At 54.6% G+C, this 24,580-nt stretch overlaps 1 protein-coding gene across 3 annotated transcripts in view; it reads left to right on the top strand.

Moving 5' to 3' along the window:
- The window catches only part of GRIK3 (glutamate ionotropic receptor kainate type subunit 3), a 230,776-nt gene that overhangs the window by 183,476 nt on the left and 22,720 nt on the right, over window positions 1-24,580 (top strand). For 2 of the 3 annotated variants that reach the window (XM_045476763.1, XM_045476760.1), the window contains exons 10-12: window positions 4,311-4,514; window positions 18,956-19,179; window positions 24,177-24,295. In XM_045476763.1, coding sequence (XP_045332719.1) covers window positions 4,311-4,514; window positions 18,956-19,179; window positions 24,177-24,295 — 547 coding nt within the window. Of the gene's footprint in view, window positions 1-4,310; window positions 4,515-5,511; window positions 8,527-18,955; window positions 19,180-24,176; window positions 24,296-24,580 lie in introns of those variants that run through there. The other variant, XM_045476761.1, reaches the window with a different exon arrangement.

Raw genomic sequence — 24,580 nt, 5'->3', positions numbered from 1 at the left:
TTTGAGTGACAGGCGGGTACCAGGAGCATCCAACTACTTTCCCCTTAGAGAGCAGGGCTGGGCCCCTATTGAGAGGGGTCTCTCTTCTTTCTTTTTCCTGGAATCTGGGTGTGGCAGAGGGGCCACAGCTCCCCGTGGGCTGCCCCTAAACCCGCCTCTTCTCCTCCCCTAGCCCGGAACCTGGAGTTAGGTGCAAAGCGCGGCTCAACCTGGACACACAGATGAACAGAGCCCTGACTCCACTCCTCCCACCCACCCCCAGCCCCTCCAAGCTGCAGATGGCCTTTCCCGTGCCTGAGGTCAAACTGCAGCAGCAAGAGCCTGGAAGCCTGCTCTCACCCGCCCCCTCCCGCCCCCTCCTTGCCTGGCCCCGGCTTCTGCTCTGGTTCTGCTCTTGCATGGGCTCCTGAAAAATTCATCTGCCCCAACCTCAGCTCACACATAGAGAAGACGCACCTGACTCACTCCTGGGGGCCCTGCCTTTGAAGGTTCAGGGTTCTCTGGGCTGCTGAAGGAAGCAGCGGTGTTGACGTGCCTGTGGGGACGTGTGTGGGTGTGGGACTGGACCAGCTACACCCGGGTGTCTGGATACACACCGATGGGTGTATTTGTGCCTTGTGCACGCTGGGCCCTCGTAAGACTCCCAGGCAGGCGGGACCCACGGCGCCGGGCCACAGGAGAAGGAGAAAAGCAAAGGGAGGCCAGGGTGTGGGCGGGGAGAACCGTCCCAGGCCAGGGACCCCTCCGGGCCCCACGTGCTGGGCCGGGAGGACTCCTAATGCTCTGTCCTGGTTCTAACAGACAGAAACCGAGGCCTTGGATCTAGGGCCTTCAGCTTCTGTGTCCAAGCAGGACTAGGCAGACAGGACATCGAGAATGGGGGTATTAGTGCCCGTGGCATTGTGTACAGGTGTGGATGCTTATACAGGTGTGTGTTAACACTGCCTGTGTCAGAAGGGGGCTTGGGAATGCTGATACCCGGCAGCTCACCCTGGATCCTTCCCCCCCCCCCCCCAAACGACCCCTTCCCAACTCCACAGGTCCTGCCGCCGGGAAAAACTGACCACAAGGCCCGGCTCTCACGTTGGTATAAGTGATCAGAGAGAAACCAGACTAAGTGAGCCCTGGCAACGAAAAGTCGGAAAAGGTTATTTTTCTGGACCCCTGTTTCCTGTGACTTGTTGAAGAGAAATATTACCCCGCTCCTACGGCTGTTCTCCCAGAGCAATAGAAGAGCGTGAAGTTATGAAATTGAGGGCACCTTCACTGAGCAATCGATTAGCAGCCGAGAGAGCTTGTGAATTGGCTGTCTGGACATTTCCAGTAATAAATTGTGAAATAGTCCATGAATAAGTAGTTGGCGGAGTTCAGAATTACCCCCTAGGAAATGTTGCAGGTCTAGAGACACATTACTAAGGCGAGCACCATTTTAATGCTCTGGGCTTTGGCTGTTAAATATGTATGCCATCCGCAAAGCACTTCCCGAAATTAATGGCATTTTACAGCTGCTCCGAAGGCAGCGTATTTATATGGAGATGTATAGATTCTGGGGCTGTGGTGGCTTCACAAATGAAGTGCTAATTTTAGAGAATAGGCCCAGGGAGGGGCGTGGAGGGAGGGTCAGGAAGTGAGCTATCTCGGGGACCTTTTCCGAAATGGTTTTCGGCTGCCAGCTATGATTTTTAACCTTTGCTGACCTTGGGCATGGTCTCTAGGCTGGAAAGGGCACTGCAGTAATGGACTACCCGGCACACAGAGAGAAGGTAATGATATTAATATAAATAAATAAATAAGTCATATTGGCAGCTTACATTCGCCAGGCACCGTTGTAAGTGCTTTTCGCAGATTGACTCGTTTATCCTCACAACGACCCTGTCTGGTAGGTTCCATTATTATCCCCATTTTACAGAAGGAGGAAAATTGTGCCCAGGATTCAGTGTGTGGTTGGTGATTCCCCTGGGGGAGATAGTACCTTCTCTCCAGTTCTTTCCTTGAGCTAAGATCAGGGCACCGCCAGGTACAGTGGTGCACGTTGTTCACTGCACAAGAATGTCCAAGCAAAAGGAGAGGTTAGGACTGAAACTCTCACTCACTAGGCCCCCTGCCAGGGTTCGGGCAGCACCTTCCCAGAGACGGATTTGCACAATGGCAGTGTGTGCCCAAACCAAAGCCCCCTCCTCTCCAAGTAGCCCCAGAACCTTCCCTGCCCCCACCTGGGCTCTCTTCTCCGACCTTGTGAGCTGCCTACTTGGTTGTAGGGTGGGATAGGAGGCACAGAGATTCGGAGACTCAGCATGGAGTCTAGCTGAAGGACCCAGTGTTCACCCAGTTAGGCTATGAGGTGGTTTTCTCAGAATCCCTGGAGAGGCGGGAACCCTTTGGGGCTTCCCACGCTCCCCCCATCCTTTCTGTGAGGCATCCCGAAGGACTGTTGAAAATTTAGAGTAAATGAGTCCTGGGGTGGGATGGGATTTTGAAAGGTAGCAGTGCTGGGGGAACAGGGCCAGAGAATTGGGGCCACCTGTCCCCACGGGAGCCCGGTAAGAGGCTGCTGGTGGGTTCCTGCTTCTGAGACTCTCCAGTGAGGGTGTCCTCTGGGGACTTCATTGCTCACCCTGCCCCACGGGCCCACAGTGTCAAAGGAATAGCCACTCTGGTTGACAAAATGGTAAGACACCTCCATAATCGGGCGTGTGCCTTCTCGTGGGCATGTGCACATGGGATTGCCAGGACGCGTGCCCTCTGTCAGCTACTGTGTCACCTGTCAGCTAAAGACCTGAGGCATTCTGACATGGGGGTGGGATGCTGAGGTGGCTTTAGGGAAGATTAAGGCCCAACAAGAGGCCACAGGCATGAAGGACTGGAGCTAGCCTCTAGCAGACTGCAGTTCAGTTCCTGCAGTAAGTTTTGAGCAACTTACTGACCTTCCCTGAGCCTCAGTTTTCCTCATCTATTGAATGGGGATAATGTCACCTGTCTTGCAAGCCTGTGAGGCCTGCCTCAAACAACCCTTGAGAGACTTTAAGGCCGTGTCGGGTGCATAGTAGGAGCTCAGTAAACGTTGAGTTTGCTGAGAGGTGGCTTGTCTCCCGCAGCCTGGTGACAGGGATTTGTCAGTGAAGCTGGGTGGACGCAGCCAGTGGAAACACAGACTGTGTGTTGACCCAGGTTCCGGACAGTGCTGTGCGCCTGGATTTTGCAACAGCAGAGCCCACAGTTCCTCATTTCCTGGACCTCAGACTGGACAAGGTCAATCAATGGCTACTTTCCACTGTCTGTCCTGTCTCTTCGAGTTCTCTGCAGGGCGGCGAGGGGTTTGTTTCTTAAATAAGAATTGTGCCCTATTCTAAGCCCCTTGCGGCTCCCCATCGCCTGGCAGGGAGGGAGCCTGACAAGGGATAGGGGGCCCTGTGCCCTACAAGCTACCCTCCGGGGACCCCGTGCCCACCAGGGAGAGGCCCCCTTTTGGCTCAGCACCTCTGGCACAGTGAGGGGGTTAAGAGCTTACACTCTGGGGCCACACAAGCCTGAGTTCATATCCTCTCCGTGCCAGCAGGGCGAGCTCACACCAGTCACTTGTCCTCGTGAGCTCCCTTACTACATCTGTAAAATGGGATTGTGGGTCCCCACCCCCGAAAGGGTGAGGTCAAGGTGGGAGGAGGCAATGCCAGCCGCTGTCTGTCGAGCACTCCCTTGCTGGGCTGCGTGCTAGGCTCTCCACAGCAAATCCTAATGCTGGAGACTGAGATCCTCTGAAGGAGAGAGAGGTATCGGGGGACGTGAGAAGGTATTTGGGGGAGAAGTCAGGGAGGATACTGGACGGAGAGCCTTGTGCCACAGGGTGAGCAGACATCAGAATCCTCTGGAGGGGAGCGTCTTAAAATAGATTCCTGGGCTCCACCCCAGAGCTTCTGGCCCGGTGGCCTGGGTGGAGCCCGAAAGTGTGCATCTCTGAGGACTTCCTGGGTGAGGCTGGTGCTGCTGGTTGGGGACCACGCTTTGAGAACCGCTGGCCTTCGTGGAGGTGCAGCAGAGAGCCTGGGATTCAGAATCAGATCGTCTTGTGTCCAAATGCCTGTCCCACCACCTACTAGCTCCGTGACCAGGGGACAATTAGTCCACCTCGAGCCAGGGGCTGCTAGAAGGTGCCTATTTGTGAGGCACAGTGTTGGCCTGACTTAACGGGCCATTCTTCTAAGCCCCCTGGCCCCCCCACAAGGCTTCTTAGACGCACAAGCCCGAGTTCCAGCCTGAGCTCTCCCCCCAACCCACTCAGCCTTGGTCAGCCCCTCTCCCATCTGTCCCTGCAGGAGGAGCCCTTTGTCATGTTCCGGAAGTCCGACCGGACCCTGTTTGGAAATGACCGCTTCGAGGGCTACTGCATCGACCTGCTGAAGGAGCTGGCCCACATCCTCGGCTTCTCCTACGAGATCCGGCTGGTGGAGGACGGGAAGTACGGGGCACAGGACGACAAGGGCCAGTGGAACGGCATGATCAAGGAGCTCATTGACCATGTAAGCAGGAGGGCACCCCCTGGGAGGCTTGGCCAAGTCCATACACGTCAGGGTGGGGCATCCTGGCAGGTGGGGGCTCTGGGGAGCAGGGAAGATGGAGACAAAGGTTGTGACCTTGGGGAGGACCCAACTGCCTTGGGCCTGTCTTGCTCACGCTCCCCGGGTCCCAGACGTTGTCCTGCACCAATGCACTGCCTCCCATCTGACCGAGACTTCCCCACTTTGGTGACTTTGGTGAGCTCGCTCTGGAGGGATGCCTCAGCTCCCCACTGCCTTCTGCTCCCCTAAGAGTGACCACAGGATGCCCCATCCATGTAGGCAACGTGCCCATGCAAGACACTTCCCCACACTCTAGGGCAGGAGTTAGATCCATCAGTACCTAAAACAGCTTTGCTCCCTGTGGGGGAGACAGGTGGTGCAGGGAGCTGAGGGCTGTATGAAGGGACAGGCAAGGCCCAGCTGGGCAGTTCTGTGCCCGAACGGGGAGGTGACCCAGGGAAGCAGACAGGCAGAGCTTTGGGGGGCAAAGGAGCAGCTGGTGGGAGGGGCCTGGGGTTCATGGGACCCTGGGAGGAAGACAGAAGCCACAGTGTAGGGTCACCACAAGGTAGGGAGGTGGGGGGAGGTCAGGGGCCCCAAGGTCGAGTGCCGTTTCTCATCAGCTGTGTGAACAGGGGCAGGTCAGGGGACCTCTGTAAGTGGTTTCCTCGTCCGTCAAATGGGCGTTAATCCTCCCTTCCTCGTAGGATTATTGTGACACGGGATGGGAGGTACGAGGCACGGGGTGCGGCCCACGGCAAGCCCTCGGTAAGAGGAAGGCTTGTCAGAGGCAGTAAGTCAGGAGCCCGGGCTGCAGTTGGATAGAACAGGTTCAGATCCCCACTCTACCACCTGATAGGTGTGGGATGAGAAAGTTCATCAACCTCACCGAGTCTCCGTGTCTTCACGTCTAAAATAGGAGTAAGCCACAGCACCAAAGCTTCTGCATTTGTTGCAGGAATTCAGTGAGGAGCCGTTAGCACAGGCTCAGCTGGCACGTAAGAAACATTGCCTGCCTTCCAGCCGGGGGCCCTCAGCTTTCCAGAGGCATTGCTCATCAAGGACCTGCTAACGTATGCAAGGCCCTAACCTGTGCCAGACCCCCTTCTATCCCTTCTCTCAGTTCTTGCCACTTCACGGCAAGCCCGTGAGGTGGGTACTGTTATCACCACCCCTTTCACAGATGAGGAAGCTGAGGCAGAGAGAGGTGAGGACCCACGGCTAGTAAGTGGGGGAGCTGGGATTTCCAAGCGGCAACATCTTTGGAAGGTCTCTGCTTTCTGAAGCTCTGTCCAACCTCTGCAAAGAGCCATCTGTGGCAGGAGCCAGGGCAGAGAGGTAGGCTTCAGACCTTTGCTTGAAAAGTACCAGCTGCTGGGGACTCTGGGACTGTTGTCACTCTTCTCCCCGCCGGGTCCCTGCTGAAAGGAACGCCCAGCGGGGACTTTGGAGACTTGGGAGGGAGGGAACTGGAGCTCAGAGTGGGAAGGCTCCCGAAGAGCTTTACCTTGGCATCATTTCCTAGGCCCCAGGAAATCGGGCTCCTGTGGAAGGCCGGTAGAGAGGCTGTAATGGGTAAAGGGCATGAACTTGGGCTGGGCTTGATTCCCACTCTGCCACTGGCTACTGTGTGCCCTGGACACGCGTCTTGGCCTCTCTATGTCTCAGTCTCCCTATCTGTAAAAGGGGAATGATGGTAACAGAACCAGCCCCATAGGTTGTCGGGAGGGCTACGTTCACCCATGTGCATTATGTCAGCACGTGCGTGCCCTTGTTTTCGTCTTTATCCTTGTGGTTATTCCTTCAAGGCCGGGGGAGGGGGCTTCAGGAAGTACCTCTGTGTCCCTGAACTCCACTTTCGAACTCAACAGTGAGAATACTAATACCTGCCCTGCGTTCTTCCCAGCGTGTTGAGTGGCTGGGAGGAGACAGCTGGTAGGGGAGCACTCCTAGATCGTGGAATTCAATATAAACGGAAGGGAGTGGTGTTGTCACCATTATTAGTAATAACTATAATTATTATGGAAATTAGTCAGCAGGCCCCAGAGGCATCTCCATTTATCAGCTCCCCCACTCCTGCTCTGTGAGTGGGGCTCTGGAACGCGGGGCCCCCGGTGGGTTCTGAGCCTGTCATTTGCAGAGGCCGGCGGGGCTGCGGGGGAAGAGGGGGTCACACGGAGAGCGGAGGCCACATGTGGAAGTGAGTTGGGCTGGTGCCAGCCTTCTCAGTCACAGCATCTCCGGCATCCAGAGCTTTGGAGAGCGTTTGCAAGGGGGTGGATCAGAAAAACCCAGCAGCAACCAGACCTCTGTAAGCTGACCCTCAGCTGGGGAAAAGAGGGGGCCTCGTCTGTGGCCTCTGTGCAGCCCAGTATCCATCAAGGTGCGGGCCCTGATGGGACATGCAGGGGACCTTGTTAAACCCGATTCCCTACAATTGATGAGCCTATAAATCCTAGCTTGGTGCCATTTTTAATAACATCATAACCATTTATTAGTGTCGTCAGATAATTAGTCTTCTCGCTAGCTCATAGATAGTGTGGTAAAGGCTTGGCAATATTATTACTTTCTTATTAGGGATCTGAACGTAGACGTAAAAGTGATGAATGCCCGCCTTTGCAAGAATCTGACCCCCGAGGCCCATTTGGAGGCCCCAGGTGGAGCCTCTGACCAGCAAGACTTCAGTCCTTCTCTGACACTCTGCTCACCTCTGTCCCATGCCACACGGCCTTCCAGGGAGCCAGGGTTATGGGGGAAGATGGCATGTGCGGGGTGCGACCCCCTCCTGCTGACACGCTCCCCTCCCCCAGGGCAAGCAACAGACAGGATAGGACAGAGCCGTGATTTCTCCATCCATCACCCCAGCTCTCCCAGACCGTCGCTCTCTCCGGTTTCACTGCCCGCTGTCTGTCATTTCCTCTTTCTTGAAGGTCTTCTGCTCCCGTCTATGCCTTAAATTGCTCCCGGGTGTTTTAATGACTCTGGAATCCGAGAGAGGTGGCTTCACATTTCGAGTCTAGCACATATTCAGCGTCTCTGGCCTCCGTTTCCACATCTGTAAAATGGGAATAATAATTAAAAAAAAAAGCCTTTTCTCCCCGAGTCTGTAGGAGGCTTTAATGAGATAACAGCCCAAAGTTGCTTAGCAGAGTGCCTGGCGCTCCGTAAATGGGGCAGCAGCTGGGAGCTGTCCTGCTCGTCAGCGTTCCTGCGGGGACAGCCCTGCTGTCTAAAGTGTGCACGTGGAAGAACATGATGGTGGTGGCAGGGGCCTGCCCCTCATCCTGGTGGGCCACAGTGATCCGGGATCTGATAGCCTCTGGATCCAAATAGCCTCAGGAAACTGACTCACACCGATTAGATTCACGCGGAACTGAGGCCCACACGAAGGCATCAGCCCCTTACTTCGCCTGGGGCACTGGCCTTTCCTGCCATCCAGAGCTTCTGTCCTGGCACCCGGTGTCCAGGATCGTGCCGGAGAGTGGAAACAGAGCTCTCAGAGTGTGGAGAGTCCGAATCCGAGAAGAGAGGCTGCTGCTGGAGAAGGGGGCAAGAGACGAGTCTTGAAGAGTCTTGAGTGCTAAACGGAGGGATTTGATTTCCATCCTGAGAGCTACAGGGCACGGCTGGAAGAGGAAGAGTGACGGGGTCACGTGAGATTGGTGCTGGAGGCTGTGACTGCGACCTGGGTGAAGGAAAGCATGGTGATGGAAAAGGAGGGAGGTGGGTGGCACAGGATGGAGATGAGGAGGTAGCATCGACAGGATTGGCGGATGGTTGGATGAAGGAGGTGAGGGACAGGGAGGAGTTCTGCACCAGGACGGGGTGTGAATTTCTAGCTGGGAAGGTGGCGATGTCTTCCCTAAGTGAAGAGTCTCCTGGCAAAATAGAGGACTGCGGGAGGTACAGAGATCATTCTGGGGTTGGGGTCCCAGCAGGTGGCTGGCCAGATGGCTGGGCCCTCAGAGGACAGAGCAAGGCGGGAGGCTAAGTTTTGGGGGTCATCAGCACAGCCTCGGGGGGTGAGGGGGAACCTCAGGAGACAGTCAGAGGCGGGACCGCTAGGGAGAAGAGAGATGGGAACCTGGGCAGGACCTAAACAGCACGGAAGTGTAAGGAGAGAGGAAAAGGAGGACTCTATAAGACCCCCGAGCTGGGGCGCCCGGGTGGCTCAGTCGGTTAAGCGTCCGACTTCGGCTCAGGTCATGACCTCACAGTTTGTGGGTTCGAGCCCCGCCTCGGGCTCTGTGCTGACAGCTCGGAGCCTGGAGCCTGCTTCAGATTCTGTGTCTCCCTCTCTCTCTGCCCCTCCCCTGCTTGCACTCTGTCTCTCTGTCTCCCAAAAATAAATGAATATTAAAAAAAAAAAAAAAGATGCCGGAGCTGCCAGAGAGGGAGAAGGAGAACCAGGGGAGCACAGGTGGCAGGGGCCAAAGGCAGAGAGGCTGCTGGAAAAGCACGGACACAGGGGCACAAGTGGCAGGCAGGGAGGTCAAAGGAGAGGAACAAGCAACATCCGCGAGTTGGCACGACTGAGATCTCCTGAGGGTGCACGGTCAGCCCTCAGCGTGGGCTTCCTGCACGCTTCTGGCCTGACTTCCTGCAAACTCTTCTCAGAGACCCAGAAATCCTGTCCTGGCTGCCTTTCTCAGCCCCGGAATCGGAGGGGATGGGTGGGGCAGAGAAGAATCCGAGCCTGGCCTTGAGGGAACGTGTCAATGCCCTCCAGGCCACAGGGAGCCGTCAGTTCTCTTCTCTCTAAGTCCTGCCATCTCCCTACAGCAGATAAGATTTCCCCGGCTCACGGATAGGGCTGGACCAAGATGGGGGATAGAACCAGATGGAGACAAGGAGCAGTCATGGGTAGCCCCGGCCTGTCGTCTCTGCCCTCGTGAAAGACATAGCACTGCCCAGACAGCCCCTGTGCCCCCCTGTAGTGCTGAGTGCAGAGCGAAGAGGAGGGCATAGCCGCAAGTGCCCATTTCCCCCCGCCCGGCCTTTCTTCCAGACAGCGAGTGCCTGATGAACTGCTCTGGGCTGCTGCCCGAGCGCCTGGCATGGGCTGGGCACACAGAACAGGGGCCGGCGAATGAGCCCGCGGACTTGCACGCCTCCCCCAGAGACGTGGCTGTGGCGTCATAACCACTGAGCTTCCCATCCTGTGCAAACGGACGGTCAGGCGTCAATCAAGGCTGTGACCCCATCACCCGCTGTGTCCCCTGCCTTCCAGCCAATAACCCGGATTTTCGTTCTGGCTTACGTCAGAAGGGGCCCCGGATCCTTGTTCATGTGGCCAGGAAAGGCTCTGCCACACCGCCTCCTTCAGGCTGGCCAGCACAAGGCATGCTGGGAGCTCACCTGAGGCAGGTGGAATCCTGGATGGGACAGGACAGTTGAGGGATTTCCTGATAGAGTGCCAAGGTGGACTCTTGTCAGGGCGGCCGGGTTGCCCAGAGCAATGGCTGAAGACTTCTGGGGAAGCTCGGGATCTGCCTGAGAACGAGCAGGGAAACGGGCGAGGGACGCAGAAAGGACCCAGACCACACTGAGATTCAACCGAAGGACTCTTAGCTGCCAGGACTCAGCCAACAGAGAGCAACCTGGGAAAGACCTGGAAAAGAGCCTGGCCGGAGGTCAGTGTCCAGACAGCCGGAAGCAAGAGTGGTCAAGGCACAGGTGGCCAGGGTGAGGGGGGACTGGAAGGAAACAAAGGTCAGAGGGAGCGATAGGGACATACTTGACCCCCTACTGAGGGCCACCTGCTCCTTCCTTCATTCCACAAAACCTTACGGAACACGGTCTCAGCCTGGCTGCTGGAGAGCACAGCCTGAGACGGAGGCTTAGACGCCACTACTTAGTTCAGGGCTGGGGGGCCAGGGAGAGAGTGAGGGGCCGAAGTGGAGCGGGAGCAGGACAGGCCATACGAGGGCTCCGCGCTGAGCCGGTCAGCACTCAGTGTGCCCAGTCTCCGAGTCGGCACCCTAGGAAGGCCTTGCCAGGGATGTCTCAGGGTGAAGGGAGAAGGGGGAATAGGTTTATCCCCAGGCTCCGGACTTCCATGCATTTCCGGGTCTGGCACAGCAGGCGTGGGAACCAGTCAGGCCCCTGCAGCAGCATCCACAGTGGGATGGTCTTGAGTGAGCCTGAGGGTCAGGAAGAGATACTGAGGAAGAGCTATCCAGGGCATGGGTAGGGTACCTACCTGGGGGGGGGGGGGGGCGCACTGAGGATGCCAGCGTCTCCACCCTTGGGGTCATGCAGGGCATGGGGAAGGGGGTTTCTCTTAGAGGGGGGAATGCAGGTGTGGTTCATCCCCCACAGTGTGCCACAAAGCGGGGAACACCTACTGAGTTGTCCTAAAAGACAGATGCAGGAGAGCCTTTGCTGGGAGGTGGGAATCGGGCCCTTCTCGCAGGCCCGGGAAAGGCACAGACTTCATTTCTCACTGTCAGGCGCCCAGCAGCTCCGGAGGCCTGTGTGTGAAGCATGGGTACGTGACCCCTCAGTCATGTCTACATGGCACCCGTCCCCATCTCTTTAGATACATCTGGGTTTTCCCAGGCTATTAGTGGCCACAGTGCTGATGAAGTCCCGGGCAATGACTAGGGAGGGATGCGAAACTAAAGATGGTCACTAGGCCCTACCTGAGGACGACCATGAGGACAGGTGAGGGCTTTCAACGAATAGGCCAAAAGTAAGGGGCCCATCAAGGGCCGGGGTCCAGGAAGCAGAGTCCTAACTCTAGAAAAAGACAGGCAAGGGAGCAGGGTCCGGGCCAACTGGCATGGGTCATGTGGCTTCAGGGACAATGGGGGTACTGATTAGGGAAACTGAGGCCAGAGCTCAGCCCCTTAGGCTGGGGTAAGGGTTGGTCAGGACCCTTGGGGAGTACTTCATTGCTCCGTCTTACCAAAGAACTTTCTGAGCTTCTTCTTAGTGCCAGGCTTTGTGCTAATGTGGGGGATACATCAGTTCAGTCCCTGCCCTCCTGGAGATTATGTACCTGCAGATGTGTGTTAAACGTGAGGTCTTAAACGGTGACTCACAAATAAGAATTTAGTTGTGCCAAGGGCACCGGGGAGCCGCATGGGAGGCTATGGGAACGCATCACTGAGACCTAGCGGCATGTGGAGGGAGAGCGGCTCACTGCCCCCAATTCCTCGGGCTTTGCAGGGCAAAGCCTGTCTGGGCTGATGCCACCTTCGGGGCCCTGTGAGGTGGGGGGAGAGGAACCGGTGGTTGGAGACGGAGCTCCAGCAGTGTCCGTCCTGGGGCGCCTGTGGCTCTGAAACAGGGAAGACCTGCCCTTCCTTCCTGCAGAAGACAGAGATAGCAGTTCTCCCAGGCCAGGGAGAGGCATAGGCCGCGTTCCCCACGGGCAGGCGGTGAGGCCGCCACAGGCTCAGGAAGCCTGCATGTGAATTACAGGTGTGGTGGTTGACCCATCCATCGACACTCAAGAATCTGCCAGCACCGTTTGCCCTCTATTCCGATTTTGGGTTGTTGAGGCTGTTCGTTGTCAGGCTCCTGTCCAGGGCTGTTCCAGGAGCCCTGTTTTCTTCAGCTTGGAATTTGGGAGCCGCCAGCAGATGCTACGGACGTGCTTGCTGGGTGTCTCTCCTCTACCTCCACAATCATTCGGCCCCACGACCTCTGCCATGCGCGGGCTTTGAGCCAGGCGCTGTGCCAGGCGTGGGGCGTCGTGTGGTGCGAGGACAGAGGCTCAAGCCCTGCTCCCCTGAGCTTATATGGTCCAGGAGGGGAGAAATCACCCAGTCCCTCTAAAACCCAACTGTGCTCAGTGCTAGGAGCAAAAAAAAAAAAAAACCCACCTGATGCCATGAGAGGAGTCACCAGGGAGACCTGAGGGTCATGTGAGGGTTTTGTGGATGTGATATTGGAGCTGAGGTCTGAAGAAATAGACTTCAGCAAGACAGACAGCTTGTGGAGAAAGAAGTTCCAGGTAGAAAAACGCACAGGTGCAAAGGTCCTGGGGTGAGAGAGAGCATGCGTTGGGGGGGGGGGGTCTGAAAGAAGCCAGTAGAAAGTGAACGAGGAGACATGAGGTAAGGAAAGGCCGGAGAGGCAGGGAGGACCAGGTCCACGCTTTCCAACTCAGTAGCCACCAGCCACTGGGGTTATTTAAATTTAAACTTAAGCTAATTAAAATCCATTTTTAAAATTATTTAATTCAAAATTAATTAAATACAAGTATAAATTCAGTTCCTCAGTTACACAAGCCACGTGGTGTGGCTAGTGGTTACCATATTGGACGGTGTAAATATAGAACTTTCCCACTGTTGCAGAAGATTCTCTTGGACAGAAAGTTGTCTTAGGCCACGAAAGGCTTAAGGAACCCCTGATAAGAATTTTCTTTATCCTAAGGGCCAGAGGGGAGTCTTGACATACGTTAAGTAGGATTGGGAGTGGGGAAATTCTAGATGGAGAAATATCACGTTGAGAAAAGAATGGAAGGTGAATTCTATGGATACCGCACACATAGGCGGGGAGCCAACAGACCAAGCCCTGGGGGAAAGTCCTGCATGCGTAGCAGGAGTGAGACTGGTGTTCTTGGGTGGCTGTGGAAGCATCTGGAGGGAAGTGGAGGTGAATCTGCAGGTCCCTGCAGCCATAGGATTGAGAAGCCCCCACCAGCCGATGTGATGTGTATCCTGGGGAGACCCAGTGCAAGCCACATATGGTCAGGAGCCAGAGTCAAGTTCTTGTCTCTGGGAATGGAACCCGCATTCAGGACAGGGCAGGGTGGGCCCAGCCATAGCGGAATGCTCATCTGAATGGGGAGGTGGAAAGAGCTCCGTGCATCCTGCCCAGGATCTAAGTGGCAGGTGTAGGAGTGACCCAGGGCTGTCACAGCAAATGACCACAATAGAAATTTGTTCTGAGCTCTGGAAGCCAGAAATCGGAAGTCAAGGTGTTGGTGGAATTGGTCCCTTTTTGTTTTAGTTTTTTAAAAATGTTTATTATTTTTTTTTTTAATTTTTTTTTCAACGTTTATTTATTTTTGGGACAGAGAGAGACAGAGCATGAACGGGGGAGGGGCAAAGAGAGAGGGAGACACAGAATCGGAAACAGGCTCCAGGCTCTGAGCCATCCGCCCAGAGCCCGACACGGGGCTCGAACTCACGGACCACGAGATCGTGACCTGGCTGAAGTCGGACGCTTAACCGACTGTGCCACCCAGGCGCCCCCCCTTTTTTTTTTTTTTTTAATTTTTTTTTCAACGTTTATTTATTTTTGGGACAGAGAGAGACAGAGCATGAACAAAAATGTTTATTATTTTTGAGAGAGAGAGAGACAGAATGTGAGCAGGGGAGGGGCAGAGAGAGAAGGAGACACAGAATCTGAAGCAGGCTCCAGGCTCTGAGCTGTCAGCACAGAGCCCGATGCAGGGTTCAGACCCACGAACCACGAGATCATGACCTGAGTCAGAGTCGGACACTTAACCGACTGAGCCACCCAGGCGCCCCGGAATTGGTCCCTTTTGAGGGAGAATGTGTCCCACGCCTCCCCACTGGCTTCCGGTGTGGCCGGCCATCCTTGGCATTCCTTGGCTGGAAGCTGTATCGCCCCGGTCTCTGCGTGCATTGTCACGGGGCCTCCTCTGTGTGTCCCTGTGTGTCCTCTCCTCCTCTTATAAGGACACCAGGCATTGGATTTAGAGCTCACCCTAACCCGGTATTGACTTCACCTTAACTTGATTCCTTCTGCAAAGACCCTGTTTTCGGAGCTTCCAGGTCGGTGAACAGGTGGAGATATGGGGCGCATGGTGGGAGAGAGAGAGGACGTGGGAGCTTCGTGCCCCTTCCCGCTTACCTTGCCCTGTGCCTCTCTTCCATTCAGCTGTTCCTGAGTTCTGTGTTTTTCTAATGGCTGGTGACCTAAGCGGATGAACCACTTTGCATTCCTGCCAACAGTCTGGCGGCGGCGGGGGGGGGGGGGGGGGGGGGGGGGATTCACTTGCTTTACATCCTCATCAGCACTTGTATCATCAATATTTTTTTCTGGCTATTCTGATAGGTAAGCAGTGGTATTATGAGAGTTTTACACCACTTGGGGAGTGTTGCTGGGGACATCTGAACTACTGTGATGCGGAGTCCGGATAAACACAGGCTCCTGCCAGGAGCCATTCCCTAATTAGCGCCCCCAGTGCCACATGCTCGGGAATGGCTGTTAGGCACACTGATGAATTTAGGGGCACCCAGCAGGAGCCGGAAACAGATCTCTGGGGGAGTGAGAGTATGTCCTTTCTTTGCACAGCCCCAGACACTCTCCCAGCAATTTATCTGATGCCGTTTAATATCAATGGCAGTAATAAAACACTATTTTAGTTGGGGGGCGGGCGGGCGGGGGGGGGGGGAAGAGCCTATCTCCAAGTAAGGTCACACTGCCAGGTACTAGGGACGAGGACCTGAACGTATTTGGAGGGCACGCGCAATTCAACCCCCTACGCGTGACTTGCATGGTAGTGTGGTAAAGCATTGGGGTTTGAGGTCATGGTGAACAGGGTCCAGGTACTGGCTCAGCCATTCATCTGCTTGGAAGGCAGCTATGCTCTCTACTGTACCGGAAACACCACCTGTCACTCAGGCCAGTAGAGCTCTAAGCAATCTCCTAGCCTGATGGAGCCAGAGTACCCTCATCTGGAATGTGGTAATAACATTTACCGCCAGAGGAGGCTGCTGGGGGGGGTCATATATGGCAGTAAAGTATATGTAGCATGCTTCGCCATCATCCATGAATGGCCGTGGTCATTACTGTTTTAACTGTGGCAGGTCACAGTCTGAGTAACAAGACATCCTGGGGGACCCCAACCAAGAGGCTGAGCACAGAGGTGGGGAATCTGATGGAGACCATACTTGGGAACGCGAGGAGGCAGGTGCCAACCAGAATACCGGACTCATGGAGCAAGCTGGGGCTCGGGGGGCAGATCCTTCCCTGGGGAGGACCCCTGGCTTAAGAGAAGGCTGATCAGCAATAAGTTGCCAGAGGTGGGACCACGGTCACAAGTCTGTTCCTGGAGCCGGGTTCCCCTGGCTTCACTTTCTGGTATGAGGCGAGGATCCAAGCAGCAGCCAAGAGGGCGGGATGCTAAGGGCCAGACTGTGGAGCTGTAGCTGGGTAAGTGGTTCTTGCCTTCAGTTCTGGTCGTTGGACACACGGTGCAGCAAATGGCGACAAGTGGCCGCGCACAAGTATGGCGTAGAGTAGGAAAGGCTGGAGCCAGGTGCGTCCTGACAGATTCTTGGTAAGGGAGAGCTGCTTATGGGGATGACGTAATGCCCAGGAAGGGTTGTCCGGCCCGTTTTAGAGGTATAGGAAAGGTATGGAAAGGTCCTCAGGCAGATGGGACCAACAGATCACTCGTAAGACCAAGGAGCGTGCCGGACAAGGTTTGGTTTGGCCAAGGGCATGATTGCTGTGAATATGAGGGCAAGGCCCTTGGACCTTCTTGCAGCCTCAGTTTCCCTCCATAAGAAAGAGGTTGGAATCGAGGTTTCTGAAGGTCTCTCGTCCAGCTCCGACAGCCCACGATTTTACCAACCATCCTCAAAGAAAACTGGCACGAGTGGGAAGAGCCTGCCAAGATTGGGCCTTTCGTTCTGAGTAATGAGCTGAAACAGCAGAGGCTTGACATCTGTTCCCCTCTTTCAAGGGAAGCTGGACAAAATAATGCCTTTTAGCAGCGAAATCGTAACCAACGGTGAAATGTAGTGTTTCCGGCCGCAACACCAGCTTTCCAGAAGCCCCAAGGGAGAACACACATCAAAACCCCCTTGAGGAAGGACAGGTTGACCAGCTGACTCTCTGCCGTAAGCACAGAATGCCGTGGACGCCCGCCTCCCAGCATGCGGGAGCCGGAGGACCGGAGGCTGGTGGGAAGATCTTGAAGGTTCCGTGATCCCCAGTCACTAGCCCTTTCATCCAACTTGCCATCAAAGCCAAAGGAAGACTGGCACCATCGACTTTGAGGTTCTTGCCAGGAACCCACTCCAAGCCTCAGAGGCCATTCCCAGAGGCCAGCTCCAAATGAGCAGTGACGATGATGTTGGAGTCAGAGCAGAGCCCCTCAAAGCAATGTGCTTTGAAGGGTTGGGGCCAGGGGAAGCCAAGTTCTAGAATCAGAAGCCCACTACACTCCTGTCATGCCAACATTATACAGGATCCTAGAACAAGCACCAAAAGGAACCTTCCAGCATGCCCCACCCTGGCCCCCACCCCTTTGAGTCCCAGCAGCATCCGCCAGCAGAGGCTCACTTGACAGGAAGCTCCGTAAGAGCGGGAGCTGGGACTCCGGCTCAGCCTTGCATCCCAGACCGGAGCGTAGTAGGTCTTGAGAAGACACATTATTCACTCTGCACCTTCCCTGATAGTTCTCTCCTTTCGTTGCATTCCTTTGTACACCCCCTGAACTGACAGGGCTCCAGGTAGCCACTCAGCATTTCATCTTCCTCTGCCTTCCAAGCTAGGCAAGTTCCGACTCACACGTTTAGACATTTACAAAAGGAAGGTCCCAGTATGAAATGTCCTTTGTATTAGGCTCCTCCTCCCTGTCTGTCCCAGGTTCCAAGGTTTGCTGAACCCTTGGGCTCCCAATGTCAATAATCGGCTGAGGGGGCTGCCGCTGAAAGGAAAATCATGGGGGTTGCAACGTCAGGGTTGCGTGTTCGTCAGCGCCCTCCGCCCCCAGCCCGGAGCACCTGCAGAGTCTTTTACAAGCTGGGGTTCTACCCAGATTAGCCTTCCCTTCCTTGAATCTGATTTCAACTTGGTTGTTGGTTCCTGTTCTAGGATTGGTGAAGTCAGAGTTAGTGTTAACAGTTACCATTTAGGAAACAATTTACATAATGTCCCATCTCCCCCACCAGATTGTAAGCCCAGAAACCATGTCTGTTTGGCTGAGCTCTGCATCCCTAGTGCTTGGCGGAGCTCATAAAACGAATGAATGAGCACATGAATGAATGAATGAATGAATGAATGAATGAATGAATGAAGCTGGGCCACGCCAGTGGGTGGCTGCCTAGACACATTGCCTTGGAAAGAGATCTCAGAAGCAGCCACCCTGCCTTTGCAAAAAGGTCTTTAGTACTGGTCTTTAGGACCCGAGCTCCCTCTCGGTTCTGCCCACACCTGAGATAGGGAAGTGATAGCTTGATTTACATTCTGATATGTAAATAGCCACAGGAGCCCTCCCAGAGGAAAACACTATTAACTAACAAATATTCTAGAAGCTGAGATGGGGCTTGGGAATGGACAAACAAAGCAGTAAATCAGCTACAGTCCCAACTGCACTTAGGAACTCACTGGTAAATAGGCAGATAAGACAAAAAGTCACATGGCCACACATCCTGCATTCAACCTCAGCAGGTTAGGACCTTACCGTAGGGCAGAGCAAGCTTCATGGGAGTTAGAATTGGAGGCTATCAGGGAGGGCTTCTTGGAGGAGGTAGCCTGTGCAAAGAAAAATCGTAGGTGGTAAGAGTTAAAACAGCGGGAAGAGGGCATTCTCAGTAGGGCACAATGTGTGCAAATCGGGGAGGTGAAAAAGGGAATGTGGTCATCAGGAAGCAGTTCCATGGTGTCTCATGTAGCAGGAGAGCAGTGGGGTGGAGGCTGGAAAGGTGGGAGAATGAGGGATTATAGATTTTTAATCAGGAAAAGCTCAGACCGAAGAGACAGACCTTTAATTATTACCCTCATTAAAATTGTGGTGAGCAAAAATTGGCCAACATAGGAACATTCCTAGCCTTCCCCACCCCCTTCCTTTCTTCCTCTGCTTTGCTCTCTTCCCTCCCCTCCCCTATGGAAGAGGGCTCTGGACTTATCTCTCCTTCCAAAGAGGGTATTATTTTTGCCCAACTGGTCTTTGGGGGCTGTTAGGATGTACAGAAAGATCCAGAACAGAGCGAAGCAGTCAAGATGTGGAGAGGAGAGGAAAACAGATTCAAATAAGGTTGGTTGTGGATTCATGACGTTTGAAAGTCACAGAGAAAGAGCAGGAGCTATTTTTGAAGGTTTGTGGATTGCTGAACTACATTTATTTGACAAAACCCCATTTTGAGAATGAACCCCATGGGTTACAGCTTTAATAGGGTTCCATTCTCTGCGTGTCGATACCGCTGTCCTCTTCCTGGAGGCCAAGAGCTCTTGGAGAACGGGGGTCAAGTCTAATTCATCGTGGTCTCCCCAGCATGCTGGGCATGGCCTGGCGCAGGACAAAGGTTAGTAAAAGTTGAAACTGAAGAGTGGGCGAGTGACCCAAGGCTCAGACGACGGGCTCCATTCCGCTCCCTTACCCTCCCTCCTCCAGGAAGAGGTGCCTGTCCCCTGCTAGTCTGAGGCTTTGCTCTTATGTCTGTCTGTGCATATCTCTCTCACTGCAGAAGGCAGATCTGGCCGTGGCCCCCCTGACCATCACCCATGTCCGCGAGAAGGCCATCGACTTCTCCAAGCCCTTCATGACACTCGGTGTGAGCATCCTGTATCGAAAACCCAATGGCACCAACCCTAGTGTCTTCTCCTTCCTCAACCCGCTGTCCCCAGACATCTGGATGTACGTGCTGCTCGCCTACCTGGGTGTCAGCTGTGTCCTCTTTGTCATTGCCAGGTAAGGGTAATGCCTTGGCCAGAGCTCTGGCCCAAGGTTGGGATTTTAGGGAGCCAGACTGGTCCCTACATCCTCAGTCCTTCACACAGAAGGCCCACGTTGAAGGCCACTGCGCTGCCTGTCCCTGTGTCCTTCGCCGAGGCTCAGATCCCTTTACATCCTTTAAGCAACATTCCATAGCCCCCTGGGCATGACTCCCCCAGGCCTTACTCTAGTCTGTGTCCACGACTGGGAGGCAACTGTTGTATCCCAGGCCCTGGGAGCGGGTTAAGCCATCACCCAGAGCTGCTCACCTGGGCCAGGCACCCAAGTACGACAGACTCAGGTGCACCGGATGGTCCATGGTGGTTGGTGGGAGGAGGTCACTAGGGGGCAGGTTCAGCTTGGTGTTTACTGAGCACCTGGTGTTTGCCAAGCACCGTGCTCTGGAACTTAGAGCCATTGTCTTAAGTGATTCTCTCAGTCCGCCATGAAGGGGAGACGTCTGAGGCTCACAGAGGTCCCATGTTTGCCAAGGCCATCCTGGCAGTAAGTGACACATCGGGCATTTGAACTCTGGTCACCCGGCGCTTTATGTGTGACCCACATCTCTGACCACCTGGACGTTTGTCCTTTGCCCCTGCCCAAGGTGGCAGCTCCCGGGCCCTGGGCCCTCTGCCCCTCCTTCCAGGCTCCGGCCCCAGCCCCTGCCCTGGTTCCTTTTTCTCTAAATCCTAACGAGGTGCGAAGAGGGGCTTCTCTAGAGAGGCAATTTGAGATCCAATGACTTGGTGTTTTGGCCTTTTTTTTCTCTTCCCCCTCCGGAGTCTTCTTTGAAAGCCTTCCCCCACCCCGCTCCCTTTCGCTCCCTCCTCCCGCACGGAGAGAGACCAAAGGGAAGGATGTGAGGGATGAAATCTGCCTGCCTCGGAAGCCCTGGGCTGCCAGCTGGCCGGTGCCGCCTGCCTGCTCTGCCCAGCCCGCCTGCCACGGAGAGGCCTTTATCACGCCTCTTTCTCTAATGGCCTAACAAGCCTTTGAAAGCGGGAGCCACTCTCCAGAGCTCTTACTATAATTTTAGCAGCTCCAGCCCACTCTCGGCTCCCCACCCCCTGCAAAACAGGGCCAGTTTCTCTGGCGTTCCTTCCGCCCATTCTGTGTGCGGCCAGTCCCCCTCCAGCCCCTGGCCTTTCAGCCTGCTTTTCGCCTCCTGCCTCCCGGCGAAGAAGAAAGGGGCCCCCTTGCCAAGGTTAGGCTGGGGAGACTTTCTGGAAGAGATGGGATTTCTGCAGCTGCTGGAATGACAGGACAGGAGAGGGGCAAGGGACCTGGTCACAGAGCCGCGAACAGGGTCATAGTACAGTTGGCACGTTAGGTAACACACATGTTACACCCTTCCCATCTGATCCTTAGAAAGGTCTAGGGAAGCGGGTATAATTCTCCCCACTTTGCAGAAGTAGCCAACGAGGTTCAGAGCGGCTAAGTCGGTGCCTAAGGTCAGAAAGCTTTTTCTTGCAGAGTTGGGTCCCAGAGCGAGGCCTGTCAGTTTGGAGTCGGGTGGCAAACACAGGTGCCCGTGGGGCTGGACAGGAAGCGAGAGGGAGGGAAGCAGGGAGGGGGAAAGACGGAAGCAGACTGGAGGACGCTCCCCTGGGGAGGACAGCCTCTCTGGGCTCCAGCAGACGGCACTGGGCAGGAATGCGGGGCCAGAAGGGCAGAGTTCATGGTTTTTAGAGACACATGTAGATTTTTCAAGGGACAGCTCATGACTTCTATAGGTAGCCGCCAACTTGATTTTTTTTACAACACTGTCAGGGTCAAGCCCAGCACATCCATAGGCTAGAGGTGGCCCTCTGTCCCCCCTCCCATGTGGCCTGTGTCCCTTAGACCGCTCCACGTTGGCTGCTGGAGAGCTGGACACAGCTGCCCCAGAGGCGGGGTCCGTGAAGTGTGGGCAGTTCCCCAGGCCCACTTCAGGGCCGCTCTGCTGTGTCGCACGACCGTCCATCTTGTAAAGTGGCCTGGCCTGTGTCTGTCGGGCACCAGGAGTCGAGGCATTAACCAAGGCCTTCTTCCGCCACCACAATGTTCTGCTTTATGCCTGGAGAGGTAGAAGGACAGGAAAGGAGGGAGTGTGCATTCTCACAGAGGACAGGACTGCCGGCACTCGTCAGCAGAGGGGTGGTAAAAAGCACCTATGAAGTCATTACAGGGAGTTAGGCAGATCCGGAAGAACTGATCTGGAAAGAGGCTGGTAACTTATTCAGTGGAAAATCCAAATTTTAGGGAGTACTATGGTATGATTTTTTGTGTGTTTCAAAAGTATCACAGGTACCGTGTATGTAGGCACACAGGACTGGTGGGGTCTCGTCAGAAATCATCTTTATCTCCCACCCCACCTCCCAGTGTGTTCAGAGGTGAGGCTGTCCTTGCCCTCCGTGAAAGTTCTTTCGGGGCCTGCCACTTTTTGGCCCACCTCCAGGTCTCAGAAATCCTAGGTCTCTCTCCAACCACGAACACTGTTTCAATTCAGAAACTAGAAGGTTGAGGGGCGCCTGGGTGGCTCCGTCGGTTAAGTGTCCGACTCTTGGTTTCGACTCAGGTCGTGATCTCGCAGTTGGTTGGTTCGAGCCCTGGGTCGGGCTCCGTGCTGATGGCGCGGAGCCTGCTTGGGGTTTTCTCTCTCTCCCTCTCTCTCTGCCCTTCTCACTCTCTCTCCCTCAAAAATAAATAAATACAAACTTAAAAAAAAAAATCAGAAAGTTGAGTCCGGTATAGTCCTCGACATTTCTAGACATTTCTACCTTCGTTCACAAATCAGACTTCTCCCCTCGCCTGCACCTGGGCCCGCCTGGGCAGTGCCTCCTCGGTCGGCCTGCTCCCCCGCTCAGCACCCAGCCCTGCAACAGCCCAGGCCCCGTGGCTTCTCCCTGTTACGGTCCTGTCGCCCGTCTCGGATAGGACCCAAGGTGGAGCCGGGCCCATCTGGTCCAGGGAAGCCCTGTTGGCCCAGGGTCCTTACACCTGGCTGTGTCTGGGCACGCAGGCCAATGCCATGCAGCAGGGACTTGCCCTCCTGCGTGCATCCATGAGGCACACCTCAGCCACACACACATGGACCCAGGCGGCGGTCCACCTCGTTACAGAGCCGCCTGCTGGCCTCCCCCGGCAGTCCCGTGGGAACCCCTCTCCCCAGACTTCACGGGGAGATCTGAGGACCGCTGAATGCACGACTCTCCAGAGGTCTCTTCCCCAGAACCTTCCCACAGCAGCCTCCGCCTCCACTCGCCTCGGGCTTCATTCTCTTCCTTCTGGATTTCTAGAGCCCCTAGCCAGTTTGTGGCCACTGCCTTTGAATATCCCCGTCTTGGTTGGAAGCCTCCCTTTAAAGTTTCACGCGGGTAGGATCTTCCCACCTTGTGAGGACAAAATTCTTCTCACGCGAGCTTTGGCGATCAATGTATAATTCATTAAAGCTTTTAAAGGGGGGGCTGGAAAAGTCACAACAGCATGCTTAAAGCGTATCGTACATTAAAAAACAAAACAAAATTCCCCTGGACACGTCTCTCCTTCTGGGTCTCTCGTCTCAGCATCCTACCCCACGCCAGCCACGCCAGCCACGCCAGCCTCTTGGGGACCTTCTCCACGGGCTCTCAGTCTCCCCCCAGGACTCTAGCCTCCTCCGGCTTTACACTTCCCCAACTGCAACCCTTTTGCAATAAACAAAGATCCCTCCGTAATCAGGACTTCTCTTCCTTAGAAGGCAGTGGGGGGCTTTAAGTAACAATTTTTTTTCCTGTCATACAGGTATTTGTAGATTCAGAGTGAAAAAATCTGAACACTTATGTAACACATTGTTCTCTCCGGGGGTGGGAACCCTCCAGTACTTTTCACTTTTGCACTGTATTCTTCTAGACCGTTTGAATATTTTATGAAGAGCATGTTTTGCTTCTTTTTTTTTTTTTCCATTTTAAGTATATAAGTAATTGAAAAGCCGATTCTTGGGGCGCCTGAGTGGCTCAGTCGGTTCCGCGTCCGACTTCGGCTCGGGTCATGATCTCACGGTTCATGGGTTCAAGCCCCGCGTCGGGCTCTGTGCTGACAGCTCAGAGCCTGGAGCCTGTTTCAGATTCTGTGTCTGTCTCCCTCTCTGCCCCTCTCCCACTCACCTCTCTCTCTCTCTCTCAAAAATAAATAAATATTAAAAAATTATAAATAAATAAGCATTAAAATATTAAAAAAAAGAAAAGCCAATTCTTATTTTTAAAAATTAATATAATCCATATAAGGCAACAGGCTTCCCTGAAATTCCTGCCACCATTCTGACCCCCTCCCCAGAGGGCAACCCTGATATTTTTAGACAGGAATCTTTCCAGACTCTTCCAATGGGTTTGTATACACATGTATGTGAAGAGGTGTAGGGTTGTGTCTTTAGGAATCTATTTATATAAACGTGATCATATTGTTCGTATTTTTATCATCTTTTTTTTTTTTTTTTTTTTAACCCAACAGCATGTGTGGAAGGACTCTCCCTGTCGGGACATCTAGACATCTCTCATTCTCTCCCATCAGCTGTGTGACATTGCAGAGTATGGTTCTGACATAGTTTACTTAATCATTTTTCTGTTGAAGGACATTTAGGCTGTTTCCAGTGTTTGCTATTACAAACAATGCTTTGATAAACGCCCTCTTTATGCTCGTGTACGGGCGTTTTTTTCCAGGCTGGATAATGAGTCGCAGAATTGCTAGGTTGAGGGGCATGTGCACTTTTAATTTTAAGAGATACTGCTGAATTACTTTTACAGCCAGAAAAGGGCACTAACAATAAAGAACGAGAAGCAAAATGGCCCTGAGTTCCCATTCCCTGCCTCCCCGGCAGAACACTAAGTCGATCGGAGTTAAAGGGGCAGCGCGGCCGCGTTTGCTAAGCAAGCAGCCCCCGTGGTGGCACCGATGCCCCTTCCCCCGCTGCCGGCTCCCCACAGCTCCGCCCCAGCGCTCCCCTCTCCCTGCTGCAGGTTCAGCCCTTACGAGTGGTACGATGCACATCCCTGCAACCCTGGCTCCGAGGTGGTGGAAAACAACTTCACTCTGCTCAACAGCTTCTGGTTCGGCATGGGGTCCTTGATGCAGCAAGGTATGTGGCCTCTCCCCAGGGGCCTCCTCTCCAGGAGGGGGTACCTCCTCTCCTGAGTCTGCAGAGCCTGCCCACCTTCCAGGGCAGTCTCAGACCTGCTAAACTGCCAGCAGGTTGGAGACACCTGATAGTCAGGTGTGTACCCTTGTCTCGGGTCCCTGGCTGAACTGGCTCAGGGCCTGAGGCGAAAGCAGATAAGCCAGCCCACCCGTGGCGTGCAGGGCTCATCCCTAGCCTCTCCTGCTCTAGCTGCAGTGGACATAACAGCATCCTGCTTCTGGGGGC

The sequence above is a fragment of the Leopardus geoffroyi genome, chromosome C1, assembly GCF_018350155.1.
Source record: "Leopardus geoffroyi isolate Oge1 chromosome C1, O.geoffroyi_Oge1_pat1.0, whole genome shotgun sequence".
NCBI lineage: Eukaryota > Metazoa > Chordata > Mammalia > Carnivora > Felidae > Leopardus > Leopardus geoffroyi.
Note: the sequence above shows the minus strand (reverse complement) of the source record. Positions and strands in the feature narration are given on the sequence as shown.